The 19,827-nt window shown below is 36.9% G+C and overlaps 1 protein-coding gene across 5 annotated transcripts in view; it reads right to left on the minus strand.

The window, feature by feature from the left end:
• The window catches only part of Rabgap1l (RAB GTPase activating protein 1-like), a 574,303-nt gene that overhangs the window by 233,284 nt on the left and 321,192 nt on the right, over positions 1-19,827 (minus strand). For all 5 annotated transcript variants that reach the window (XM_006496875.1, XM_006496878.4, XM_006496876.2 and 2 more), the window contains 2 exons: positions 19,541-19,654; positions 1,294-1,368 (listed from right to left, as the gene is read on the minus strand). In XM_006496875.1, the coding sequence (XP_006496938.1) occupies positions 1,294-1,368; positions 19,541-19,654 (189 nt within the window). The remainder of the gene's footprint in view (positions 1-1,293; positions 1,369-19,540; positions 19,655-19,827) is intronic.

Genomic DNA, 19,827 nt, shown 5'->3' on the forward strand with positions numbered 1-19,827 from the left:
GCAAAACTAATTGAAAAACTCTTTGGCCAACAATCTCTGGCCCAAATTGAAAACTATCCCATGGGCAAGAACCAGTCCCTGGCACTATTAATGATACTGTTATGCTTGCAGACAGGAACCCAGAATAGTTGTCCTCTGAGAGGCTCCACCAAGCAGTCAAAGGAAACAGATGCAGAGACCCACAGCCAAATCTTAGATGGAGTTTGAGGAGTCTTGTGGAAGAATTGGAGGGAAGGACTAAGGAACCCAAAGAAGAACTCAAGAGGAAGACCAACTGTACTGGCTAGTTTTGTGTCAACTTGACACAGCTGGAGTTATCACAGAGAAAGGAGCTTCAGTTGAGGAAATGCCTCCATGAAATCCAGCTGTAAGGCATTTTCTCAATTAGTGATCAAGGGGGAAAGGCCCCTTGTGGGTGGGACCATCTCTGGGATGGTAGTCTTGGTTCTATAAGGAAGCAGGCTGAGCAAGCCAGGGGAAGCAAGCCAGTAAGAAACATCCCTCCATGCCCTCTGCATCAGCTCCTGCTTCCTGACCTGTTTGAGTTCCAGTCCTGACTTCCTTTGATGATGAACAGCAATGTGGAAGAGTAAGCTGAATAAACCCTTTCCTCCCCAACTTGCTTCTTGGTCATGATGTCTGTGCAGGAATAGAAACCCTGACTAAGACACCAACAGAGTCAACTAACCTGGATCCTTGGGGGCTCCCAGAGACTGAACTACCAACCAAAGAGCAAGCATGGGCTAGATCTAGAAACCCACAAGCATATGTAGCAAAGGTGTGGATTGGTCTTCATGTGGATCCACCAATAATTGGAGTGGAGGCTGTCCTTGAATTTGTTTCCTGTCTGTGGATCCCATTCGCCTAAGAGGGCTGCCTTGTCTGGCCTCAGTGGGAGAGAATGAATATAGTCCTGCAAAGACTTGATGTGCCAGGCTGGGTTGATAGCAGGGCGAGCTCCTCCTTCTCAGAGAAGGAGAGAATAGGAGGGGAGCTGGAGGGGACTGGCAAGAGACAGAGGCTGAATATTGGGCTGTAAAGTAAATAAATTAATTAATTAATGAAAAATGTAGCACTTTAATAAAAAAGAAATAAAGGAAGGAAGAAAGGAAGGTAGACAGACAGGCAGATGTTGTGTCTTGGAAACAGATGTAATTTATCACCCAAGGTATAATTTAAAGAGATATGCTATATATAAGCTTCCTAAAGTGGGAAATCAGCAGGAATATCAAAACCCTGTAGAAAATAACCCTCAGTACCACTATGCTATTTAGAACATGAAAAATTACTTACATGCAACAGTAGTACAGCAGCAAGAAAAGACTGTCCTTGACAGTACCCAATGTCTTCATCGAACACCGAGTAGGCCTAGAGAAAGATAATGAAAAAGTCATATTAAGAAGACTCGTAAATTTAACTTACATGTTGGCTGCCATCAGGTGCCTGCTTGCCCTATATCTGACCTTCTGTCACATTTGCACTGATGTTTCCATTTGGGTCCATATACGTGCAGCGGAACTCCTCTAAGATACCTTTTCCAAAGCAGCCCTACATGTTCCAGTATCACAGGCTCCTCCTCAGGATATGAAATAAGCAGACACTCAGATACCTAAATTATTACTTTAGCCAAGGTACATGAACCATGAAAACCCTGGGTAAATGGTGGGGGATTACAAGGCTGATATGAGAGTTCCAGGGCACTACAATAGAGAAAACTCAAAGCTTCTCAAAACTCTAGTATGAATTCATCATTCTAATAAACAAAATCAATTAACAACTAAAACCTCCAAACAAGGTATCCAACCTGTTGACAGTTGCCAAGAGCCACTAACACTATGGCCCAACACAAAACTATAACCAGTTAGTGATTTTTTTTTCCATGAGTGAGTTTATAAAATGTGAGCTTACAGATGGCATTGCTTTGCCGTGTTAAAAGGTTGTATATACCTGCTATAAGCCTTTAATGATCTTTAAATGCTCTCCCATTTTCTAAATGCTGCTGAGTAAAAATGGCTCTTGTTATGTCTATTGCTCGACAAGGCAGACACATTTAAAATCGCTCTGCACATTTGCAGGATGTCCAAAGGTACATCAGGCTGAGAACACGCACCACGCAGCCACTACTGCAGGCTCTTTGGCCATTCCATACCATTCCCTTCATTTTAACCATGCCAGGTGAAAACTGACAAGAGTCCACTCAGGAGATACAGCACTCTCTTGAGAAGGAACAAATGTACCATTTAGTTTGACATGAGCCTGTTTGTCTTCAGAGGAAAAGAAATAAAGTTTTTCCCTTAATAATTTCTAACTAGTAGTTTAAACACTTGAAGACCATATAGTAGTTTTTGGGAGTCTGAGTCAGCAAAGACAGTATGCTAATTAAAAATGGAAGATAAATTAGAAAGACTTTCTGTGAAAATCCAGATAGCTAATGTTTTAGATTTTGAGGGATAATCATGCTATATGTCAAAGTTGAAATGACATCAAGGGAAGTATGAAAACAGGCTTTGTGGGTTAGTGCTTCCTGAAATTGAAAAAAGTTTAGGTACTGCCATATTTATAAAAGCCAAAAATCCCAGAGTTAGGCAAGCAGCAACCCCATGTGCATACTTTATCTGAGAGGATTTCCACTCAACTGCTTAATACAATTCATTGTGAATATGAAGACTTCCTGCCTAGAGCATTGGTTATTAAATATTTTTTGTACTTTTTTCCAGTCCTGAGGATGGCCCCCAGGGCCTGCTACATGCCTCAGCAAGCATTCTGCACTGGCCTACTGCCTACCCTTGTAATTCTTTTTCTGTGTATAATACAGTCAGGTAAGCATATACATACATTTGATTTTCAGAATGTTTGAACTGGGGCATTGTGCATTGCTATCATTACAGAGCACTGACAATCAACCCTCCAAAATGTTCCTTGTGCCTCTATAGTCTAAAATCTCCACTAGACATTAACTGAACTATATTATACAACATATTTATAATTTTTAAAGGTAACTCATAGATAAATAATGTCAGATATACTCTTTTATCTGGATTCTCACAACCTCAGAGAGAAAAAATGAGGCTATATTACAAAGAAAAGGCTTAAAAATGGGATCAATGTGGCAACCTTTTCACTAATAGATGAAGAAGAGTAGGGTAAAGCTGTCCAACTTCTTGTTTGGTATTAAAATAAAATAAAATCAATATATCCATCCTATTCTGTACAAACCTAACTAGTAAAGAAGTATAAGACACTGTTATCATTTGACATCATATGTCCAGTTTTTCAGATGTCAACCAACATTTAATGGTAGAATGTCTGCCTTGCATGAAACAAGGTCCTAGGGCCATTCTCCAATATGGAGGAAGGAGGAGGGACAAAAGGGGAGAGGGAGGGAAGGAAGGACAAAGGGGCTTTAGCAGGGACTCATCCTTTCTAAAAGCACAGGGAAGTCACTATCTACCATATTACCACAAATTCCCATTCCTAGGATAACTACATCTCCTTAGTATTTCTGCAAAATTGTTAAAACATGATCTGCACACTTGAAAATTTCCTAAGTAGATGGGTAAATAGTAAAGGCACCCAATTCATGCCAGTACCAAAAATAATAAAGTAGTCTAATTTTGTGCCTAAAATTTTGTTTGTATTATTTAGAAATATATGTTACTATGATTATACTTTAAAACTCAGTATTTTTTGTTTAGCTTATAAGACATAAATTTTTGTTTTGTATCTTGAGACAGGGTTTCTCTGTGTATTCCTGGCTGTTCTGGAAGTCGCTCTGTAGATCAGACTGGCCTTAAACTCAAAGATCCATCTGCCTCTGCCTTCTGAGTGCTGGAATTAAAGGTGTGTGCCACCATTGTCTACCTATAAATTTCTATTTAGAAGGTTACAACATTTTATTATATTAAGAGAGAAAGATCACTAACAAAAAATAAGGGACTGGCTCTTTGTCCCTTAAGTGTTAAGTCCCTAAATCCCTTGGCCTGACAATGAAAACAAGCCTATGACATACCATTTTATTAAAATACTTTCATCCTATGGAGATAAGGGAATACAAAAAGATATGCATAAACAGTTGAAAATTAAAAATTCAAATGTTCCTTTCTTGGCTTATATAAATATGTAATAAAACTATTTTCCTGGGTGCTTTTAATTACAAAAAAAGAAAGTGTGAAAGGCACAGCTCACACTTAAGTGTCTCATTCCAGAGCATAGGGTCTTTGCTGTTATCTGTATTTGCATTGTGGATCTCTAGGTCTGAAGTTGTGTTGACCTGCATAGCCAAATTCAGGAGATGATAATAAAACTTAACTCTCAAGCACAACTTTTAATATTTGATACACACTCAGAAAGTACTCAAAAAACTAATTCTTTATATGACTACAGCTAGGAAATGTAGAAGAAGAATAATCACAAAGTTCCAGGTTCACTTGTGTAGGAGAAGACTTAACCCAAAGGAGAAATGGGGTAAATGAAAAATACTGGCAATATTTCTCCTAATTTTTAAGTAAAAAATATTATTTACTTTTAAAATCATAAATACAAATTAAACATGTTTGAAATGTTTCATAATTTTAAATTTTAATTTAAATATTTAAAAAGTACTCATCAGTAACCATTCAATAGTTTGTATTTTAACTTGGGTATCACCTCCAGAATACAAATATATAAAAGACACAAAGTAGTTTTCACTGGAGTTTAAACACACACACACACACACACACACACACACACACACACACACACACACAGAGTCATTTTGTTGTCTTCACCATACCTATGTTCTATGAAGTTATCAGGACACTAGACCTACAATTCTGAATTATTTTCTTCAGGTTAGAAAGGGTCTGGCTCCTATGTACCTTTGGCTGCAACATTTTCAGCAATCAATCACTAGCATAACTAGGTTGTAAATGTAATTCTTAAGGCAACAGATTTAACACATACTATAGACTATTATTTAACAAACTCATGCATCAATGAGGGGTATATATATATATATATATATATATATATATATATATATATATATATATATATATATATATATATATATATATATAATCACAGGCATATCATAACTTCTCAGGAGCTAGCAGCATTAGCCAGTACTTTAGTGCTGCACTTGAGAGTCATGGTACACACCAAATCACCAAGAGAAAAGAAAACCTATAGCAATAAATATATTGTGACGCTTGTTTACAGTGAGAGCTAAGCATCAAACAATTCAAAATTCTCTATGAATGCTTGGAACAAATGAACAAACAATAAAAACAACAAAATGTAATTTTGTATTAGTGCTGATTTTGAGGTTGCAATAAATTTTACTACATAAGATGAAATATAAGTACAGAACCTATAAAAATGACTTATTGTGTATATATGTATGAGTATGTGTGTGTACATATCTTTATGTAGAAATACATATTCAAGGAGCTGAAGGGGGAACAACAATATGAACTAATCAGTACCCCTAGAGCTTGTGTCTCTAGCTGCATATGTAGCAGAAGATGGCCTAGTTGGCCATCATTAGAAAGAGAGGCCCCTTAGTCTTGCAAACTTTATATGCCCCAGTACAGGGGAACGCCAGGGCCAAGAAGCAGAAGTGGGTGGGTTGGGGAGCAGGGTGCGGGGGGGGCGGGTGTATATGGGACTTTCAGGATAGCCTTTGAAATGTAAATGAAGAGAATATCTAATAAAAAATTTTAAAAAACCAAAAAATAGTTTATCTGAGCTACTAGCCTACAAAAAGTAAATTCGAGGAGTTTTTAAATAAAAGCAAAACTGTTACTGATCATAATCATTAACCATTAGTTTTAGGAAAATGGCAAATACTGAGAAACCCATGCACAACAAATGTTAGCATAAGTCTATTCCCAGTCTATAGTGTCACACTTGAAATTTGTTTCTACGTGAATATTCTAATTAAAAATTTTCAGTACCTAATATCCCTCATAGTGTTACCCCTAAGCTTTTAGAATCACTATCAATTAATTATGTTTCCATATTCACTCAGTACTTAGAACAATCAGTCCACAATGAACATATCATTTTATAAAAGTTTAATTATAATTTTTCTTAGCAATTCACCATGTGTTTTCCAATAAAAACAATATAGTTATGACAACCTCAAAGTAGCCTCCATCACTCGGGTACCTAGAACAGAAATTTGCTAGTACAGTACTCTTAGACTTCGGTTCCAAAGTTTACTTTGAAGCTTTCCATTGTTGGCTCTGAATGTAAATCATGGCAGGTTCTAGCTCTGCCATTTACCAGAACTACTTAGCTTCCTTTGCATTGAGGCAAAATACGGAAGACCAGTAGAGACAATGAGCAAAATGGACAAATTAACTACTCTAATGAAGCTTAGTTTCTTAGCACAAAAAGATGACAACAGTCATACTAATTTATATAATGTTTGAAAGTAGTATGTATAATAGTGAAAAATAAAAGAGAAATGGACCAAAAAGAAACTTAATTTTTTACATTGTTTTTCTTTTATTTTTGAGATTATAACTATGCCATTTCCCCTTCTTTCTATTTCCTCTTGAATTCATGGCCTCTTTTCTAATTAATTGTTGCTATAAGAATACATGTATATACAAACATATTCCTAAATATAACCTGATCAGTGTATATATTGCTTGTATCTGTGTTTTCAGGGATGGCCTTGTTATTGGTACTAGATAACCAATCTGTGAGGTAGTTACCTCCTCCAACTCTCAACATCCCTTAGTTGCCTGTAGTTCTTTGTGTAAGGCTGAGAACTCATGGGCTTTCCTCTGTCCACTTTGGTATGTTTACTGTTGTTTTTCAATTCAGCTAATGTTTAAGGAGTCATGTTGGTGAGACTTATGGATGTAGCCTTTGACTTACGAAGGGGACACAGAAGGGATTCAATTGTTAATAGTGGCTATACTACACAGGCTTGTCATACCACCATGAAAAAGTAACTTTGAGCAGAGAATGGAGGGAGGCTAAAGAGTCAGCTGTGTAAATATGGTCGGAGGTGTTCTTGGTAAAGGGAAAGTCAGTTTAGCACAAAGGCTCTGGGTATGAGCTTGTTTGAACATGTGGCCAGTCCAGAATGGTTGAAAGAATGTTCAGATATGACTTCACAGCCTGAAAGGTTTTTTTTTGTTTGTTTGTTTTTGGTTTTTTTTTGTTTGTTTTGTTTTGTTTGTTTGTTTGTTTTTGTTTCGTTTTTTGTTTTTTGTTAGTACATTGAGAGTAAAATAAAAAGCTACTGCAAGCAGAAGACCAGGGAAAAGATGATGTTAATGTAAACCAGGGTAACATGAGTAAAGCTGGTGAGAAACAGCTAGTAAGTGATTAAGATTTCTTGATGGACTGACTATGTGGAGCTGGGAAAGCAGTCATGTGCAGCCTGCTGTGCAGAAAGAAGGAAGAATTGGAATCTACAATACTGCTGTGAGTCTGTAGCTTTCCAACACACACAGCTGGGCTTAGAATCAAGCATGGCCATGGCAGGTTTTGGAAGGTAGAACAAGGACTCCAAGTTTGTTCTTCCCTAGCAGGAGAAAATTGTCTAATCAACACTTTTAGAAGTCTAAAAAGTTAGTGAAGGCTTACAGAAGCATGGGAAATAACTATTTTAGAAGAGCAGCTGAAATTTGAATTGCCTGCAAAGTATAGTTCCTTAACCCTTGAATAACTCTGAAAACCAACAACCTACAAGTGGAGAGACAACCAACTGTCCAGGGACAAAGCCAGGTGAGAGCTTCTACACAGTTTTTCCCAGACCCCCATCACAGAGGGTCAGATTTTGTCTTCTGGTTCCCAGCACTACTCTACGTACAAGGCTCACCCAGTGTAAGAAGTCTTCTTCCTCAAGTATTTGACTATTGGGGCTGATGGGTAAAATGAGTCAAAGTACATATCAACCATAAAGCTCTAATTAAAGGAAAGTCTTGGGAAAGAGAGATCCACAAAGGTTACGAAGGTTTCCTTCCCACATGCACAGACAAGAGCAGAGAAGGCTCCAAAACTCCCACTTCTGCAGTATTGTGACACTCTACATAAACAGAGAGTGAAGGCATGCCAGAGTTTACCACTGGTGGGTTGAGTAAAGGGAAGATAATCTAAATGCCTCATCTGTCTCTTGATAAAGAATGGCATAATGACTAGATCCAAGAACTAAAGAAACTCAGTTCTATCAGCCAAGCAGCAAGGAGAGATCTCAGTACCCAGATCTGATAAAAGACTGATGTGGTTAGTTCACCAAAGATCCCAATCAGACATCCTACTACAAAGAACACTATGAGGCTAATGAGTACAGACACATTAAAGTCTGCCAGAGGTGATGGGAAGTGATTTCTAATGAAGATAGGCTTTTCTTAAACTGATGAATCTGCTTCAAATTGAATAGCAGAGATTATACTGAAACCCACTGAATTGTACTGAATTTTGCTATATGAGTTCTTTCAATAATAAAATAAATAAAAATAAAATAAAAATAAAATAATAAAAATATGTTAAAAGGCATACTTACAAGTACACATGTACATATATACATATATATATATATATATGTGTGTGTGTGTGTGTGTGTGTGTGTGTGAGAGAGAGAGAGAGAGAGAGTGTGTGTGTGTGTGTGTGAGAGAGAGAGAGAGTGTGTGTGTGTGTGTGTGTGTGTGTGAGCGCGCACACATATATCCCCTAGTTTTATCCATTGAGAGGACTTTCAAGCAATGACACCCAAGAACAGTCATCACTCTTCATATCCAAATCTTGGTTTCTTACCATTTTGATTAAAGGAACTGAGTCTTCTGGAAAACTGGATAAGCTTAAGCTAAGCAAAGAAATAAGAAATAAGCATAGAACATAATTCTGACCAATAATGGAAGGCCATGCTAACAAAGTTAGAAAATTTGCCAAAGGAATATAGAAGCCTGCTTAAAGATATCTCACTGGCTAATTTGAAGATAATTTGAGCACCAAAATGAGCAACAATAGTGACAGAACATCAAATATAACAGAATGAATACAGTAAGGATCCAATCAATTAGACCTAGCAAAAGGACCCTAATAAATTGGTGGGTTGTTTTAAAAAGAGGGGAGTTGAACAAAAGTTGGGAAGGGTGGAATACAGGCACGTCTTGGAAGAGTCAGAGAGAACAATAGAGAGAAGATATGAATGAAATATAGTGAATACATATATGAAATTATTAAAGAGTTAACAAAAATATTATTTTGAAAGAAATAATCCTTAGGTACATGTCTATGACAATAAATAAATGAGTGAATGTATCAAAACTATAATTCAAAATGGTGAATTTATATAGCCAAAAATCCCAACAAAATACTGAATAACTATAAAGAATTAAAGAAAAGCACTTCATAATGGATAAGCCGGATGGACAAAAGCTTTTTTATCTAGTCAAAGTGAAGATCACCCAAAAATGGGAAAAGTGAAACTGTACAGAACTTAAGAAGAAATAGATACAAATGATCTCTTCTGTATGATTCTTGTCAAAGATATATAACTCAAATATACCATGCGAGTACATCAGAAGAGGGTGAATTTGAGGGCAATCTCAAGAAGCATCTGGTCTATAATTTTTAAAAATTGTAACACCAAGAGAGTTAAGAAAATAGTGATCTAGACCTGATAAAATTCGAGAGTCGGTGAGAATTAAATAAAACCTGTCATCTAACCCCACATCCGATAGAGGGCTAATATCCAAGCTATATAAAGAACTCAAGAAGTTAATCACCAATAATAATAAAAAAAAAAAACCCAAACAACCCAATCAAAAAATGGGGTATAGAACTAAACCAAGAATTCACAACTGAAGAATCTTGAATGGCTGAGAAGCACCTAAAGAAATGTTTAAAGTCCTTAGTGATCAGAGAAATGCAAATCAAAACGACCCTGAGATTCCACCTAACACCAATCAGAATGGTTACGATTAAAACCTCAGGTGACAACACATGTTGGAGAGGATATGGAAAAAGAGGAACACTCCTCCATTGCTGGTGGGAATGCAAACTGGTACAACCACTCTGGAAATCAATCTGGAGGTTTCTCAGAAAATTGGAAATAGATCTACCTGAAGACCCAGCTATACCACTCTTGGGGATATACCCAAAAGATGCCCCACCATGCCACAGGGGCATGTGTTCCACTATGTTCAGTGGCCTTATTTGTGATAGCCAGAAGCTGGAAACAACCTACATGTCCATGACAGAAGAATGGATACAGAAAATGTGGTTCATTTACACAGTGGAATACTACTCAGCTATAAGAACAGGGACATCCTGAGTTTTGCAGGCAAATGGAAGGAACTAGAAAATATCATCCTGAGTGAGGTAACTCAGACCCAAAAGGACATGCATGGTATGTACTCACTAATAAGTGGATATTAGCAAACAAAACAAAAAAAAACAAAACAAAGAAAAAACAAAACAAAAAAAAAACCCCTACAGAATATCCAAGATACAGTCCACAAAGCTCAAAATGGTGAGCAGGCTAAAGTACCCAAGTGAAGATTCTTCAATCCCACTTGGGAGAGAGAAGAAAGCTATCACATGCAGGGAGAGGTGAACCTGATCTGGTATTGGGTAAGGGAAAAGGACTGAAGCCCTGAGGGCCAGCAGAAAGAATAGAAACAGGCAACCTCAGGAAATAAACTCTTTTTTTTTCTATACAGCACATCCACTAAGCCGACCATCAGTAAACATGGGTGCTGCCTAGTGCTCAATAGCTGCAATGCTTCAGTGCTATGTGATCAACTAGGAGTTGGGACAATGACTATGTGGGACAATGCCCTTGCTTCTAAGAAAGGTATCTGGAGCAAAGAGGTATCATGCTGATAAATCACACTCAAAATAATTAGTGAAACAAAATTCTGACCATGCAACTCTCCTGTAAGTTTGAGAATGCTAAGTAGTATATATACACGTCTAAGTAAACCTATGTATATGTATATACAAATTCCATAGTATTTTATTGAACAAACATAATAAAAAGTTACCTAAAAAGGTTAACTTTGTCCTATATGTTGGTAAGAAGAGTATGAACATAAACTCTAAAAATAGGTTCACTGATATGAAATACTCTGAACTAAACTAGATGTATTCACAAATATTCACTAACAAAGCAACTTTCTTATCTAACACAGCTGGCACAATTCCTAGACATAGGCTTCTTTTTATAACAGAGTTTTTTAAAAGCACTTGGCAATAATTTAAAACTATCCCAACTCCTTTATAAGCAGTAAATGCAAAAATAAAATGAAATAAAAGAAAATAAATACAAACCTAGATTCCCACATCTTTAACATTTTTAACCACCCCCACAAAATAAGCTGTTACATGATTATTGGAAATTGTTCACTGCACTTATGTTATGACCTTGGACTCTGACTTGGTAATGGATATATTACAGGGGAACAGCACTCAGGCACTCTCTACAAACAGACAAACAAACAAAAATCAAGAGTCTGGCATTTAAGGAGTTTAACCTGCAAAGACTTTTGGAATATGAAGTGCTTTCCAGAAGAGGGGCCGGGAGCACTAAGGACCTTTTAGTAGCTCTGCCACTGCCACTGCATACTGTGCTAGGAAAGCCGATGGAAGGATGTGATGGCAGAGGCAAACCTCAGACATCACCCTTTGATAGCCTCTCCTTAGAAGTACAGAGTAAATCAAAATATGTCATCAAATGATTTTTCTTCCATGCAGGTAGAATTATAGTGTGTCCTAATGTCTCTTCCAATATGCTCCAACAACCCCCATTTTCCTAATATCTTTCTTAAATATTAAGCCCTTTTTTGCTGACAGGCTTCTCACAGGATATGAAACACACAATCTGTTTCAACAGCTCAAGTATGTAAAGTTAACATTATTGACAAAAGGTGATTAGTGCTCAGAGTGACCAAACAAGGAAATGGAATATGCCCAAGATAACATTTTGCCACAAAGACCACCCCCAATGGAGAAACACTGTTTTCAGTTATCATCTACAATAATCTTAAGCCTAAAGAATAATGTTTTGCTTTGTTTTACTTTGTGTGTTTTGAGAAAGTGCTTTGGAAAGTCTGGAATGGAATTTTTTATGTACAACAGGCACTTAACTCAATCCTCCTACCAAGCCTCCCAAGGAAAAGGATTCCAGGCAGATACTACCTTGCCTGGCCTCACTGGAAAAACTTTTAGGTTAATTTTACTGTGGAACATGGAAGATGGCTTGCTTTGTAGCACAAGGACCTGAGTTCAAGCCCCTAGATCCATTTAAGAATCTCAGGCATGGCAGTGCACTGCTTGTAATCCCAGTACTGGGGAGGCAGACAAAGGAGGATCCCCGAGGCTTGCTGGAAACCAGTCTAGCCTAACTGATGATCTCAATAGAGACTGTCTTGAAAGACATGGATAGCATTCCTGAGTATGACACCAGAGGGTGTCCTCAGGTCTTCACGGGCATGTGCACAAACGTGTACACACACCTACACACATAAGTACCCATGCATATATGTGCACTTGTATATACTTGTATATACTCATATGCAGATGCATTCACACACTAGAATTATATCATGTCTATTTGAGTTTTATGGCATGATGTTTTGGGGTATATATAAATACTACAGTGGGCAACATGAATACTACAGTGACATACATGGGCATAGTAGCATCATTCTAGAGCAACTTCTTGTCTTTTATATGAAATGACAGGCTGCGGTACTCTAGTTACTGCCCATCCAGCTACCCTCTTTAATTGTATTCAAGAAACTATTTTTTTCTTAAAAACCAAGAAAGAAATATGAAATATCACAATAAAATCCCTAAGGCAATCTAACTTCACTGGCTTGAATGTGCATGTAACACATAAGAGTGCCAGCTTTGGGTTAATCTGTATGTCACTGTGGGTAGAGTGGGTAGGACAACTTTTGCAGAAGAGATGGGCTACTCAGATCCAGACAGATGGGGAGGAGGAGGAGAGCAATTCAGATTCATTCTTTCTAAGAGAAAAGGCAGGAAGAGGTCTAAGTAAGGAGGAGGCTGCACAGTTATAAAGATACTGGCAACTGTGTACAATTAGTAAGCAGGATACAAACCCTGTAATTCTGTACCATACAGAATTCACTCTAAATTTGCTGTCCAGGACATTTACACCATTTCAGCCTCGCATAGGAAGAGTTCTGAATTGAGAGAAAAATAATAATCTGAACAGGAAGCACTTCATCTTTGCAGGACTTTCTTTAATCTCATTCTCTTTTAGGAAAAAAAAACTCTTACTTTGCTAAACAAACAGCAATATTGTCTTCTAAAACTTGACCACATACAATCCTCTATTGCACGTTCACAGCCCCGCATAGGCCTCCAGTAGCTACGTGATGGCTCAACAAGCGATTCAGGTGAAAGATGCTGTATGAGCTGCACAGAAACTAGACAGCTATTTCAAGAAAAGCTCTTCTAGGACCGTGCACTTGGGGAAAGTCTTAAATGTTATCGGGCACTCTCAAGAGCACTGCAAATCATTCGTTCTCTCTCCACAATGCCAGCTTCACTAAGTTGACCTTTTCCTTGTTAGATTTCAAAAGAAATTTGTATACATGCATTTTTTGCATTTGAATATCATTTTCCAGTCTTCCAGCTTTCATTTATGACGTTTAAGTGAAGGTTCACTTGCAACACTAAGAAAACTCTCAGGATATAAAGAACATGGCTTCTGGGGTCAGGTAGGGCATCTAGATAGTTGATGTCCTTACTATCTGTATGGTAAGTGTCAATACACGGCCTTCCTGAGGAGGTTAACCTAGTATTCGATGACATGCATAATATGTTTATAAGTGGGCCTGACATATTTCCTAACATATGGGACTTTTTCATAAGTATTTTTCACTAAACATATATAATCAAAATAATACTATATAATTTTAAACCGAATGCTAGTCCTGGCTATGTAGTGGGCTATATACTTTTAGAATTCATTTAACTTTTCTGGTTATCATTGTGAAATTCTGGAAATTCTATTTCCTTATGGATAACAATAGGTGTCAAATGAGATTTCAGAAGTGCTTTATAAACCATAAGACTTCATGAGTTTCTACTGTGTTGCTCAACATTAAGAAGACTTGAAAGAATTCATTTTCCTTAGAAAAGTTAATTTACTTTGAGAATACACTGCTCTCCCTCAGGGTCTACTGAAAACACTTAATAGAGTGCTTTTTAAAGATGTGCTGGCAAAGCAGGTAGCCCCAGGGGTTCAAAGGACTCCTCTGTAGCCAATATTTAGATTCACCTCAGAAATAATATCCTAATTCAAAGACACTCACCTGAACTCAAGAGGAAGACAGATAACCTGCACAGAATTTAAAAGGCTGCTTCATTCTCCAAGGGGTTCCTGATCCTCCAAGGGACTACTCATAACTCGCCTGGCAGAAACACAGATACTTTCAAGGGACAATTGTGTCTCTTGATCAGACTACTGAACTAATGCCCACTCCCACCCCCAATACAGAGACTTTCTTAGGAATCGCATACTGGGATAAGGAAAAGGGTCCACCCAGATGGGGGAACTTATCTCCTGGAAAGAGACTTCACACAGTCCTAACGACCTGTCAGACCACTTTATATGATGAAGCTAAAGCCCACAAAAGGATATCTGGTCAGTGGAGAGCAGGACCACAACTTAACCAGGACTGGTTAGATAGTCATAACCTTCATACCTTTAGTTCTCTATTAAACTTCAACTTTACTTCAAGACCACTTCCCATCAAGATAGACTTGGGAGGTTTGCTAGTTTGCCCTTTTTCCCAGTACAATCACAAGGATACTTTTCCTTTATCTGCTTTCCACTACTAGTTGACTCTTTATTGACTTGTTGAGGATGTGTGGTTGAATCTGGCTTGGACACAAGCTATGAACCCAAGTAAAGCAACATATTCTGAGTTAAATTCTTTTGGCCCACTTTGATCCAAAAGCACCTCTCTCCAAACCAAAGGGGTCCCATGTCTTTGTATCTGGTTGGTTAAAGAATGAGACTACTAGGGGTTGCTTGGGCAAATGTGGTACTGTAGTTTGAGTATGAAGTGATCCCCACAGGCTTACATGTTCAGCACTTCTCATATAAACCTTAGGATGTACAGTATTATAAAAGGAGAAGATTACCAGAAACATGTCCTTCATCCTACTTGCCCTGACCACCTGTCTTCTCTCTATCCAGTCTGAAATAAGGCAGCTGCTGTGCTGTTAAGTACACTTGATCATTGTGTGCTGCCTCTCAGGCTCACAGAAATGGAAGCAGCTGACCAGAGACTGAAAACTCTGATACAAAAATGAATGTTCTCTTCCTTTGTTCTGCTAGGAACTTTGTCACATAAATGAAAACCTTAAGACATGAAGCTACACAAAGTAGATTATCACCTGTTTGAAAAATGCTTTCATTTGAATTAAGGTTCACTCAGCCACCCCAAAGAAGAGAATTTAATTAAAAGTAGTAAAATAGCTAGAAAGTTCTATTGAAAATATAATTAACTCAGTGAAAAGTAATTCATTCTCAACCATAAGTACCTTCTCCAAGTCTAGAAAACAATGCTAATATTATCATATCTTACTCAAAAAACTGTATGTTTTGTTAATAGCAAAACCAATACCTTAAATCTCTAGCTTTTAAAATAAACCCAATAGTGTTTTGATGTGAAGTACTTAATATAATAGGGGTTATATTTATTTTTGTTTTTCCACAATACATTATAGTACCAAATTATTAACCCACATGAACAAGAGTATTGATCTCTCTGTAATACATTCAATTTCTTTCATTAAATTCCCAGCAGTAGCCCTTTTTCAGAAAGCACTAGTGCTAATCAAAACATTAGAAAAAGCAGTATGCACAAATTAAGTTGAATGTCCAAAGTCACTTCAATCCATACTGTTGTGAGTAATGTTTTAACTGATTATTATGATGGGCTGATGATCTTAGGTCTTATAAATAGACCTATATCTAAAAGTCAGTCTACATAAACTTCATGTGGTGCTACCAACAAACACCACACAAAAAGCCAGGGAAAGCCCTTATCCTAGAGTGTACCTTTGATGCTGAGAACTAGCAACTGACATAGTGCATAACTGTTAAATTCTACATTTATCTGCATAATTTAAAAGAATAAAATTTAAAGAGCTTTTAGAATCACAGCAAATTAGAAGTAGAAGAATGTTTTGGGAGGCTACATCTCTACGGAGGAGTTAACCCCCCCAAAAGTTTTTATCCTATTCTTTCCCAGTCTGAGACATGTCATTACTTTATGGGAATATCAAAACCTGACCCACAACTCCTGATGTCCAGTGCTTAAACCATACCAAGTTGTCTCAGAAACTAAAACATATTTATATATTGAATGTAATTAGAAAATAGTTATGTGGTTCAAAGGCACAGTCAGTATTTCTTCAAGGACATTCTGAAAATATGATATTGAATAGAAAAGACAGGGGTAGGAAGAAAGAAACATTTTTATTTGCAGAAATCTCTAAGTTTTACTATTAAACTCTCATCACAACTCCCTCCAAAGAAAGTTATGACAACAGACAAAGCTTTGAACCATTTCAATTACTTCCTATTCTGAAAAAAGATGGAAGAGGTGAAACTGGAATTGACAGGCCCATTAAAACCTGACAGCAGTCTCCTCTACTGTGAAGATACAAACCAGTTCGTGGTGCACTAGAGCCACAGAAAATGTCTCAATGACAAGGTCAGACTATGATATCCTTGAGCCTAGAGTTGGTTCTATGTTTACAATAAATAATACATTCCTAGTAGTGTTGGCTCAATTTAAAGGCTGAGCATATTTTACCCACGGAGGAAGGATTATCACAAAGAAACGAGGTAATATGTATGCAAACACCATGCAAATGTGAAAGCCCTATAATGTTAATATGTGGTAAACACTGTGTTTTTGTAAAAGATCTTTAACTCTGATGCTCAGGTCTAAGATAAATCAGTGTAAGTGGTAAATCATTTCCTCTTAAAGTCAAAATCAATATAAGGATTTGTACCATCACTATTTCATTATAACACTAAACTAGAGTTGGTGAAAAGTTAAATAAGAGAAGAAAAAGAAGGATTTTAAAGGAGAAGTGAAATGACTCTATTACTTTACAAATTATACAAAAAGTAACTTAATAAGAACAAAGAATCACTAGTGTTTATTCTGTGTTTTATGTTTATCATACAGATATAGGGTGAGAGTTATAAAGTGAAAGGACTAGGACAGCCATTGGATTCAAAAGAACAAATCCTGGTAAGCAGCAGGTTCAGCAGGAGAGCTTGGTCCCTGGGATTCACATGGTAAAAGAGATCTAACTCATGTGGTCCCTGACTTTCACACATACACACATACTCTCCTGCAAACTCACACGCAGAGTAAATGACTTCATTTTTAACAATCAAGGAAAGTAGAAACAGTAGCTTGAAAAGAATATTTACTCCTATACTAGTTATACAAATACTGTACTATACATACTATATATACTATAATCATGAAAAATTATTTTATTTTATACAAGCAACTAAAGTTTCTTGCTAAGACTGGACTACTAAATAACAGTGAGTTGAGGAGAAAGAACAGGTCAGTCACAAACCAAGTGGTCCATGCAGTAGACTCCTAGCAAATTTTAGGCTTACAGTATTTTCTTATATATGTATATGCATATCTAACATACAATATATAATATCCTTAGAACCTGGAGTTGGGTTCTATGTCTATTTAAGTGGTGCAATGCACATAGTGTCTAAAATGACTATATAATATGTATATAAATGTATTAATGACTATTCTATAAAGAATCAGAGTTGGATTATTATCACAACAAAGCAAAGGATAGCAAGATTTTACTAGTGCTCAGTGAACTTGTATCTTTGCGTTCATCTATTTTTCAGAAATTTCTCTTTTAAATATAATATAATTATTTATTTTTACTACAAGGGATCCAACTAGTAAGCCAGAACTGAACAAATATAGAGCCAAGTGTTATAGTCATGAAAAAAGTAGTATCAGCAGAAAAAAGTGAGGGAAAAGCCACTGCCTGCCTGAGAATATACTAAATGCCAGGGAAGGCTGCTACTCTGGATGTCGAAAGCCACATTCTTCTAAGTCAACTTAGAATCTTTAAAACAGTTTCTACAGTTTTATATGAACCAGAATCAAATAACTTACCTATAGAATTTTTAAAATGGTGGGAAAACTGTCAATATTTCTTTTACCTTTCTATAAATATATAATAAATGTACTCTATTTTTGATAATTTTAAAATTAGATGATTTTTAAATGTTAAAATTTTGATATTTTAAAATTAGATTTTCAAAGATTAGTATACCTTCGTATTTTAAATTATGTATATATATATATACTTCATATATATATATATATATATATATATATATATATATGGTTCAAAAAGAAAGACATATTAAAATAGATTAGTTTGCTTACTTAATTTTATTGTTTTAATTCAGTGTTCAACACTATTGCCAGAGCGCTGTTTGTGGTAGGCAGGTACCCTTCCCCTGAAACATATCCACAGCCTTCTCTCTGATCTGTAGATAACATCTGAAATAGTTAGGAGAGGGAGAGAGCTAGAGAAGAGAGAAGGGAGAAGAGGAGGAAAATGAGAAAGAGAAGCAGAGGAGGGGGAGGGAAAGGAAAATAGATGGAAGAGAGGAAAGGAGAGAGGAAGAGGAAGAAGACAAGAGAAAGGAAGCAAAGCAAAGAACAAGAGGGGAAAACCATAACATGCAAGAGGCATTTTACTGAGAGATATGCCATTTCCACTTCCAAAGTATGAACTATTCTTGGTTAGCAATGCATTTCTGTGTTAAAAACAAAACAAAAACAACCCAATAACTACCAAATGAAGCGGATTTATGAATACTTGAGAATAGCTGCTGGCTCTCTGCTCCCCCTTAGAAAGGCTAACTTCATCATGGAGGTACTGTCATCACACTAGGCTTTTTTCTCTGCATAGTCGGATGATGGTATGTGTCACCACTGCTCACTGACAGTCTCTATGGGAACAGCAGTGAGAAGAACATTTACACTCATGGTGCTGCACCTTAGAAATCATTAAGTTATTGGCTCTTCTCCCCTACAGAATCTTTAACTACAAACAACAAAGCAGCTTTTTTCTAGGTCTCCTAATGATGAGGAAGATGAGAGGTTTCAAAATGAGACCCACACAAAGATGTAGGAACTTGCCAGTACTCAACAAGCAGCCTACACGAGTTCTCATTCTTGTCTGTCGTCAAAAAGTGGAGAAAATTCTTGCATTATCTCATCTGACAGAACTTTCTGTTCTTTTCCTGCTTGCAGGTGAGCCAAGCTGGATTGTGCTGTGCCTCCTTCAGAACAGGAAGCAGGAAGGCCATCCCTAGGCTTAGTGTGGAGAATCTAGTGGCGTATGTGTAAACAGATAATACAGTGCACGTAAAACGTGGAGATAGAAACAAAATATAACAATCTAATGACAGGTCCCTAAAAACCAGCTCTGACAATGCAGTAGAAAAGGCGAGAGCAGCGCCTACCTTGCAGATTTTGTAAAGGGATTCTTGACCATCGCCTCCAGTGTCTTTGAAGTAATCGTGTGCAGGAAATGTACGATGAATATCTCGAGTAATAACACTCTCCTGTGCAGAGTCCTAAAAGAAAAAAGATCCAGTTGTTTATTCATGTACAACTTTCTTTTCAATTATGTAAAATAACACACATATATAAAAATGCAAAGGGCATAAAAAGTATACCTAAAAAATTAGCCTTTCAGAAAAAGAAAAAGAAAGAATGAAAGAATAAAAGAAAGGAAGGAAGGAAGGAA

This window comes from Mus musculus, chromosome 1 (genome assembly GCF_000001635.26).
Source record: "Mus musculus strain C57BL/6J chromosome 1, GRCm38.p6 C57BL/6J".
Classification (NCBI taxonomy): Eukaryota; Metazoa; Chordata; class Mammalia; order Rodentia; family Muridae; genus Mus; species Mus musculus.